The sequence below is a fragment of the Armigeres subalbatus genome, chromosome 2 (assembly GCF_024139115.2).
Source record: "Armigeres subalbatus isolate Guangzhou_Male chromosome 2, GZ_Asu_2, whole genome shotgun sequence".
In the NCBI taxonomy this organism is placed as follows: domain Eukaryota; kingdom Metazoa; phylum Arthropoda; class Insecta; order Diptera; family Culicidae; genus Armigeres; species Armigeres subalbatus.
In genome coordinates, this window is record NC_085140.1 from 374,577,879 (window position 1) to 374,587,622 (window position 9,744).

Below are 9,744 nucleotides of genomic sequence, written 5' to 3' on the forward strand. Positions count from 1 at the left end.
ATATTCACATTATTTCCCGAAATTTAGTACTATTTTTCATGCATATTTTCATAATTTGGCTTTGAACTACCACAGATTGAAAATAATGATATTGGCGACGATTTTAAAGGTGCTTAAAAAGTGATCGGCGCATTTTGTTACCAGCGAAACTGACAATACATCTTGTTGATCAGAGTCTATTATATATAGAGTTACGCAAAGAGTGAAGCCAAATCTACCTATTGAACTGTCAAACCGTCTACCTATCGAGCAAAGTAAACAAATGATTGTTGGTAAGGCGGAAGTATTGTTATCGCCTGATAATTATTATGGCGAATTAAAACTCATGAATTGAAATGTATTAGATTTGTTCTAGAAACAGCTTCAAAAAACTTCAATACACCCCCCAATAAAGTTGCAACAAGAAACTCACGTGTTTGCACTCTGTAGGTGACTTTGGTTATCGAATTAAAAAGCTTTAGAAGTGATCACTCCCGTGAAGTCACTTGAAGGGTTGAACAAAAATGAAAGTTTTCAAAATAATAACAAGAGCATCATTCAGAATAAGAGTAAGAAGATCCTCTTTGCGCAACTCTATATAATAAGGCTTGCTGACGTTGATCGTCTTTCTCTTGCACGCGCACGGAGGGGATAGGATTTGTTTTCATCGGGAAACGCTTCCGAAGCGTTTCCCGATGAAAACAAATCCTATCCATTCTGTGCGCGTACAAGAGAAAGATGATCAAAAGTCAGCAAGCTCTATAGACTCTGATGTTGATATGCTCTAGGTATTATCTATGAAGTACATCCACGTATGCCACAATATCGAAGTAGTAGTGCAACAGCAATTGCATGCTGGACAGTGCAATTGAAGAGAACTTAGTCTTGTATACACCTTCGTGCTTAACACACGCGTATACCACAAATGGGGACGAGGAGAAAAAAACAAGCCACAAACATTTCGTCTGTTCGCACGTTTTATACGATAGAAGAACGATAGAAGCATCATTGTTATAATGTTGTTCAATACCGAAACAATTTTAGGAAATCTCCTATATTCTTGTTTAGTTTGGTGGTTCATAGTGCAGGAAAACGCGTGATCCAAGATGTGCAGTGCTCGATACGGCGGTGATCATGTCCGCACAAAAGAATTCTTAAGGTGTACCAAAAGGCTATCATTTCACTCCGAAAACGAACTTTTTATAGAAGCCTCGGAGACCCATAGTGTTATATACCAATCGACTCAGCTGTATGTGTGTATGTGTGTGTTTATGTGTGTGCACAAAAGCTAAACAAACATTAGACAACTTTTCGTATAGTAATCCTTGACCGATTTTCTCGCAATAAGTTTCATTCGATACGGGACAAAGCCTTGTTGATCACTATTGAATTTAATAACGATCGGTCATTGCGTTTAAAAGTTATGAAGAAAATGATACATTGAACCATATAAGCCCCATATAATGTTTGTGTCTTTACTAAATGCGAGGAAGGCACCACCAACGCTAGGTGGATTAATCTGTTTTTTTCGTTATTTAATTTGTTTTTATTTCATTTGATCCATTCGGAATGCGATTTCTATTACAGTAGACGTTCGATAACTGCAAGATATTTAACTGCAATGCTTTTTAACTGCAATTCGATAGGTGCAACAATTTTGCAGTTATCGGACCGCTATCCGTCAAATCCGTTGTCAAAAGCATGTTTGACGTTAAAACGTCAATCAGCGTGGGGAGAACGCGGATGGGGATTAGATGTTAAGAAATGATGTTTTAAATAATAAAATAGAATATGTAAACGAGATTTTGGGAATGCTTTTTAAAATTAAATAAAACAAATGAAGGTGGTTTGCCGATGAAATAAAAGTTTATTAAAAATAATACACATTTATTTTTGCATTTATTAGCAAATTCAAATGAAATGAATACAAATGCATTTTAACAATTAGGGAAAGCAATAAAATTACTTGTTACGTTTATTCCATTCATTCTCCACCAGTTTGGATCGCAGTGATTTTAATTTACAGGTGTCAGCAGGATCGTTTTCTACAAATTTAAGGACCACGTCAAGTGATTTCAATGCGGTAGAGAAATCTGGCATATCTGAAGCCGCTGAACATGATTTTGCTTCACCAGGAAACATATTCTCTTCTTCAAGCCACTCCTCTTCAAGCGGATCAAAATTATCGTTGAGTTTTAGCACCGAACCAATGATCTCTTCATCGGTGAAAGCACAGACAAACAGACATAACACTCGTCAAATTTCCATCGTTCACTGATTTACTGGTCAATTCTAATAATCATTAGTAGGCCAATCAGACACTAGTGGCACGTCCATCGGATTTGCTCGAGTTCGACATTTGCTCACAACCGCCATCTGGTTCGTGATTTGCCCAACTAACTGAAATCAACAGATGTCGTTAGTGTTTAAATGACGATGAATCTGATGAGTGAATGTTCAATGTGTTATGTCTGTTTGTCTGTGGTGAAAGCTTCACTCGTTGCCCATTCTGCATTATCGGAGCTGTCTCGTGTGGTATCTTGCATCCAGTGGCTTACTTCTTCTTCTGAAGTATGCGTTCCAGTTAGTACATCGAGCGAGCGGACAAGTGCAGATACATCATTCCAACTTTCGTCTTTTTCGACTTCATCTTGGCAGCAGTCCCAATTGTACCCAGGAAACTCATCAATTATTTTTTTCCACGAGTTCTCGATAGTGAAACAGCTGATTTCATTCCATGAATCGGATAACCATTCAATACTCCTCTGCAGTGACACAGAATTGAGACGCTCTTCTAAATCCGTATTTTCCATCACCAAGTATAGCATAAGTCTGCGTTTAAAGCGTTGATGACAGCTTGAACCATCGGCTGACACTCACTGGTAACATTAGGAGGTAGATAAATAACTTGTATTCTACCATCATCGCTAACGAGAACATTGCCCCCTTCATGATGCGCAGTGCAATTATCCAGAACTAATAATGCTGTGGGTTCTATATTGCGCTGCATCGAAAAATCGCAAACAGCTGGTACGAACTTGTTGTGGAACCATTCTTTAAAAAGGTTACGGGTCATCCAAGCCTTTTTCGAAAAATGGTATGAAACCGGCAAACTGTCTTCAAAATTTCTGGGAAAATCGCGCGGCTTGGCAGCTGTTCCAATGAACATAAGTTTCATTTCATGGAGCCATTAATATTGGCGCACGGCATAAAAAGTAAAACGTGTTTTGTTTAATTTCCGACCACTACACTGAAAATAATCTACACGCTCATGCCGCTGCTTCCACCCTTGAATTCTCACTACTTGAGAAGCATACCAAAATAACGTGTAAATCCAGTGGTAAGTGTCAAAAATTGGAACGACCGATATAATGGAATTTCACCACAAATGGAAATGGAAAACACGTTAAAACTCTATGGATTGCTTTTGCAGAAATTGTTAAATTTTGCCTTCAAGTTTTTTATTAGTTTTAAAATGGAAATAATTACCTAATTATAGCTGTCTAATAATAAAACACGATAATATTGCTCGTTTGAATACACATGTGCGTTTATTAATATAATATAATATACATGAAACAAACTTTACTTCGCCAAACACTCATCAGAAAGTGAAGCAATATTTTGTATTCTCGTGCAGATTTTTCATGTCTCCATGTTAATCCTCCAAATCTTATAGTCACTAACAAAATACTGCGGACAAGATTCCATATGGGGCTTTTGGTAGGGGAACCCATCATTCCTGATTTCGAAATTCAAGTTAATCTGGAAAAAATGAGCTTAATTTCAACCAATTTTGTATAAAATTTAGACTTTAACTTACCTTTATGTTTATTTGAAAAAAAAAAAATATAATCATGACCAAGTTAATAATAAATTGATTTTAAGATATTCGCGATTTCTTTTCACGGCTCACATTCAACCGATATCTTCTCTTGCCGTCATTTCCTTCACCTATATCGTTTCCATATAGAACAATGTTCAAAACACGTAATAATGAACAGTATTTTCTAGTGGTGTGAATTTATATTTATTATTTGTGACATAAACGTGGATGGATAGTGAAAATACGAATTGATGAAACACGTTCGATTCACATGAAAAATAATATAATGTTAGCGTGTAGGATATTTTCAGTGTAGCAACCTTCTCATCCCACAGAATAATGCTACGAGAGGCCATCAGTTTTGTAAACAACGCAGATTCATCAGTGTTGTACACTTGGCATTTCTGTAAACCCATTTCCAGGATCTTCGCCATCAAAACTGTTTTGAATTTATCATAAGCTGCAATGTCAGCCGACGCTTTCTCGTCCACTACCCGTGCGACTCGCAGACCATGTCGTTGCTTGAAACGTCGCACCCATCCATCACTGGGCACAAAACTCTTACCAACATGTAGACCATTGTAACAAAGAAAACATTACCTCTGTTTTGGCCTTCAGGATATCTGATGTTACGATTATGTTGTCCTCTCTTTGCTGAATCAACCATACGTAAATTGCTTCCTCTAGAAGTGGATACGACTGTTCTTTCAATGTTTTCCTGTCCTCGATTCCATGTTCTCTATATTTCTCCAGCTTTTCTCGTATTGCATCCTTGTTTTTTACGTATCTGCTCACTGATGACGTAGATATTCCATGGGCTCTGGCGACGGATTCGAGGGTACTTGTGTCCGCCTCAGCTTCCTCAATTATTTGCACCTTTCTGGCCAAAGTGAGACTGAAAAGCTTCCGTTTCCCCTTGCTTTGCGACTGATCCATTGAAAAATCTATTTTCAAAATCGTAAGCTTATTGATAAGCATGGTTACACGTTCTATGACTACTTACTCCGAATAAATCCACAGAAAAGGACGAAAATTTATTACACCGATTGAACACATGAAAAAAAAACTATGATTGAAACATGTTTAAGCTACATTTTGAAAATCGATTAGTGTTTACTTTTTCCCACAACAGAAATAAATTCAAGCCTAACAATTCAAATGGTCATATTTTTTAAATGGAAATTGTTTTTATTTATGTTTTCAGTGAATTATTGATGCGATTAGTACTTTTTCTTTTACACACTTTTATATTCAGAGTAAACAGAGATTGCATTTTATGCGGTTAGATTTGATCAATTTCTCGATTCACCTCAACTTTCATAGCTTTTTAATAAACATCTGATTTTTCTTCGGCAAACCGTGTCAAAAAGGATCCTAGTGTAGTGTTTGATAAAACTCTAGGTTTATTATTTATTTTAAAGCGTCTTTGACTAATGGACCAAAGCATCGTTCATGATTCGACTAATCAATTTAGGTGCTACTTAGGTTTTAGGTAGCGCACGAAGATTGATGTTTTTTGCTAACAAGATAAGCAAAGTTCATCGTCGCTGATTTGTAATCAAGTGGGTTGACAAATGAGATCTTCATTGTTAAAAATTATTAATATTTCGTAAATGTACTATTCGTATTAAAGTGATTTTTTAATTAAAAATAAAGTTCATCACTGCCGCACAGTGATGCCACGCGACTTGCGACAAATAAGAAATATTACGTTTTAATAATCACCGGAAGAAAAAGAAAAGAACAAAAAAAGATATTATATTGTACATAGGATATTATCAAAAGATGCTCAATATTCCACCACAAAGATATTTATCAATTTAAATCATCATAAAAACAATTTTAAAAATAGTGTTGGTGGACCCCTTTCCAATTTTTTGACATTTGTCATCTATTGCAGTTATCGAACGGCATTCGATAGGTGCAATGTAAACATGTTGCAGTTAACGAACGTCTACTGTATACGGTTGAAAACCAATAACAATACAGAAGTAAGTTTAAGTAGTTGAAGTTATGAAGTTATGAAAACTGTTTTTCGAAATGGATTTCGATCCGCTGAGGGAAATCGGATTCCGGACGGATATACAATAATCATTATCATTTAAATATGAGAGAAAACACGAAATTCACTTGTTATAACAAACGAAATTCAACACGAATACATTTCGATATCATATATCAAACAAGTGACTCTGACAAGTCATAAGCATTCATTTATTCAGACTAAATCCCCCAAACGCAATACAACGGAACGGCGACGGAAACGGAAAATTTGACAGTTAGCCCATATATTTTTGTCAAATTTGCCGTTTCCGTCGCCGTTCCGTTGTATTGCGTTTGGGGCTTAAGGCCGAAGTGGCCTGTGCGGTATATAAGAGTCTTATCCATTCGGCTCGGTCAATGGCTACAAGTCGTTCTCCCAACAGCTCATGGAACTCGTGGTTCATTCGCCTCCTCCACGTACCGTCCAGCATTTGCACCCCACCATAGATGGTACGCAGCACTTTCCTTTCGAAAACTCCAAGTGCGCGTTGGTCCTCCACGAGCATCGTGGGCATCAGCAGGCAGCATCAGGTAGTATGTCCAAGGGCTTGACGATCCCTCCCCAGGCCATCTGCGAGTTGTGGGGCTTGCCTAGGATGTGGTGGGGTTTGACAGTGGGCCCTGTTAAATTCCTATAAAAAGCTGCATGTATCCGCAAGTAGGCCCCACCAAAGCGACCGTGTGCCGCTCAAAGCGCACAAGCCCAAGTCCTGGTGTTAGATGGGACGCTAAACAGCCCTAACACGATGGCCCTCCAACGAGGCAGGAGGTTTGCGCAGGCGCAATAAGTCGCATGTGAAACCAATCATTACGAACAATTTAAGAGATAATGCGACTCGATATAATCGGCAAAGACCTAGGCGACAAATAAAGGACAAGTCAAGCAACAGAATTCTATTTGTTTTACACGTTAATACCGTGTGGTTTGTTTATAAACAAATGCAGAATTTCGAATGTGCGATGTCATATGTTTTACACGTGATAATGGTTTGCTTTGACATGCGCAAATTCATGTGTAGAACACATGGTCCTCTCGTGTATTTTTTATAGTGTATTATCCGTGTATATCACAGTTGATCATTCTGCTCCGACCTTGGCTCCGACCCTGGCATCAGAATCCTTTTTGACGTTTCGTGTCGAACTCGGATATTTTGCATTGTTTTTGTTGACGTTCTCCAAATTTGTAACTAAAGTCGCAAAAATTTAATTGTTTTGTAATTTTCTCCTAAAATCTCAAGTTGTTTGAGAAAATTTGATTAACCTCCGCGAAATAATGCTCTAAACAGTAACATTCGATGTATAAAAAGTGGATTTCATAGTTCAATCATCCGGCACAAAGAAAGTGCGTCGACTTATCTGTTTCGGTGCTTGGTTTTCGGGTCAGGGCTAGCCAGCCAGCAGCATCACAGATTGAGCAGCAAGGGAGATATTCTCTGCGAGGAAACATCTGGAGCGGAACAATCAATAGCGAAACGTGAAGTGTAACTGTTGGAGGACGAGTTAACTGGTGTTCAGTTCGCTGCTACCGCAGCGATGACCGTTGTTTATCCGAGGAAGATGCTGTCGCGTTTCCATCCCTACCATGGCCAAAACATTATCCTGTTTGACGAAAATACCGTCGCCTATCGCAAGGCTAGCTTTGGAAACGCTTTGACGTTCAGCGAGAAACCATTGCAACCGGGGGAAATTTTTCTGCTGGAAATTGAGAAGAATGAGCGCGGTTGGAGTGGTCATATGAGACTAGGTAAGAATTTTTGTTTTATGTGCGGTAAAATTTACTAATATTCTAAATAAGAGCGTATCTTGTGGAATAAAATTATTATTTTTAATAATTTTCATTAATTAATATAATTGTTGTAGGTTTAACACAACTAGATATCAAACCAGCATCCACTCTCCAATATGCACTACCTGACTTGGCCAACCTGGGATCTAGTTGGGTGTTTCCGATAACCAGAACAGTGGGCAATGCAGCACCAAAAAGCAGTATTCTTGGAGATGGCATCAACGTAAAAACATCGCGTGGAGCGTTCCCTCGTAGTTTGCTGCGGCCAATCTCCCAGGATGGGGCTAGTGCGGATATTCTGCCTACGGACACTCATTCACGAATTGGAATAATATTCGTGCCAACGCGAGACGAAGTAGACAAAGCCGAAATGCATTTCATAATCAACGGGGAGGACCAGGGTCCGTGCACACATGACATTCCATACACTAAGGGCCCCCTGCACGTGGTCATCGACGTCTACGGCACAACCAAGCAAGTCAAAATTATTCAGTTGTACGGAATCTCTACACTGCAGAGCGCATGCCGCGACGCGATTCTGTCGAGGGTACCGAAGGCAGCGATCCGACAACTTCCCCTGCCGGAAAGCTTAAAGGAATATCTGCTTCAGTATGGACCGTGAGCGGTTTCTACAATCGTTTAGGGACGCTTCTCAGCTACTTTCAAAATATTACTTTGAATCGAGGCGACATTGTGCGACGGGGATTCTGTGTATAATCGTAACAATATATATTATTTGATTTGACTATGTGATATATTTTGAGCCAGCAGAGGAATGATTATTGTTTCCTTTGTTCCTAGCTGACGAGTTTAAAGTACAGCACATAACGGAGAACTTTTCCCGAAAATAAATAATATAAGAAGATATCCAACTGGTAGAAGAGATTATATATATGTAATATGAATTAGTAGTGATGTGAATGACGTTCAATCTTTCAAGCATATTCGAAAGCCATGTAAAGAAAAAAAGTTTTTCAATTTATAACATTGCACAGAAAGCAAATTTTTAGTATTGAGTTTTACAAGATTTTGGCATAGAGTAAATTACGGGTTCCGTAACATATTTTGTCTTTTCAAGGCATACACTCCCCCCACAGTTATGGAACGCTTAACGACGTTCTCAACATTCGATTACTTCTACAACGCAAAAAAAAAAACAACCAATTGTACATCAATATCATCGTTAGGATCGAAGCAATGCAATGTAATATCTACACTTAAACAGGTTTGATTAGGAAAAATTACTGAACTTCCAATCGATAGCAAATAACCATATTATGAAACGCTTTTTGTCCAACATGGCGACGAATGTAAAGAACACTGTTTTAATGCAAATATCAGTTACCTACAAATCTGTTCATACCACCAATGCAATTGCTGCAATATGAAACCAACTTACAATAATTATTGATTTTGATCGTGAATGTCAACACAAAAATGATTAAGCACATTACAAACGCGCGCGCCCCTACGGACACACTATGGGCAACATGGACATTGTCCAAGGGCTTGACGTCCCCTACCCATGGCGAGTTGGGCCCCTTGTCTAATCTAGTATGTGGTGGGGTTTGACAGTGGGCTCTGTTGAACCTCTATAAAAAGCTGCATGTGTCTATCTATCAAAGCACACAAGCCCAACAGGAGTGCCAACCGGCAAATCAGGATTCATACCAGTAAGATTCTGATCTGATTATGTCACTGGTCGCGGCAAACGACATCGGACGATTCTAGTTTTCTGGATGGGATTAGGCGTATATGTGTTGACAGTCGAACTATTCTGTTTCCTGAGTAAAAAAAAAAGTGACATCTTTTATAACTGGCAAGTAGGCTAATGATCCTCTGCCTCCGTTCTAGTCAACAACATGGCAGGCCACCGGTAACGCTCAAAACCTGTCATCTATACCGGTGGCTAGTATGTTCAGATGCACAATTCTTGATTTACGCCGATCCGGCTCTGAACACGGTGTTATAAGGCACCGGAGTCAACCCTTGCATGGACCTCACTGTTTACAAAAGGCACCCATGGGATCACAAGAGCCGACTATCTACAACAGGTAGAGATAACTGCCCGGAGGGGGACCCTTTTAACATGGAAACAAATTCTACAAAC

General features: G+C 38.8%; 1 protein-coding gene across 1 annotated transcript; it reads left to right on the forward strand.

Moving 5' to 3' along the window:
* The first annotated feature begins 6,974 nt into the window (after positions 1-6,974).
* Positions 6,975-8,545, forward strand: LOC134217253 (neuralized-like protein 2). Its single transcript, XM_062696022.1, has 2 exons — positions 6,975-7,592; positions 7,709-8,545. The coding sequence occupies exons 1-2, from the start codon at positions 7,382-7,384 to the stop codon at positions 8,254-8,256; spliced, it is 759 nt and encodes a 252-aa protein (XP_062552006.1). The 5' UTR covers positions 6,975-7,381; the 3' UTR covers positions 8,257-8,545.
* The last annotated feature ends 1,199 nt before the right edge of the window (positions 8,546-9,744 follow it).

Excerpts from the sequence above, each read along its gene's own strand:
- LOC134217253 (XM_062696022.1), top strand. The coding sequence starts at position 7,382 with ATGACCGTTGTTTATCCGAGGAAGATGCTGTCGCGTTTCCATCCCTAC. Across the intron at positions 7,593-7,708 it reads GAGTGGTCATATGAGACTAG|GTTTAACACAACTAGATATC; the intron begins GTAAGAATTTTT and ends TAATTGTTGTAG.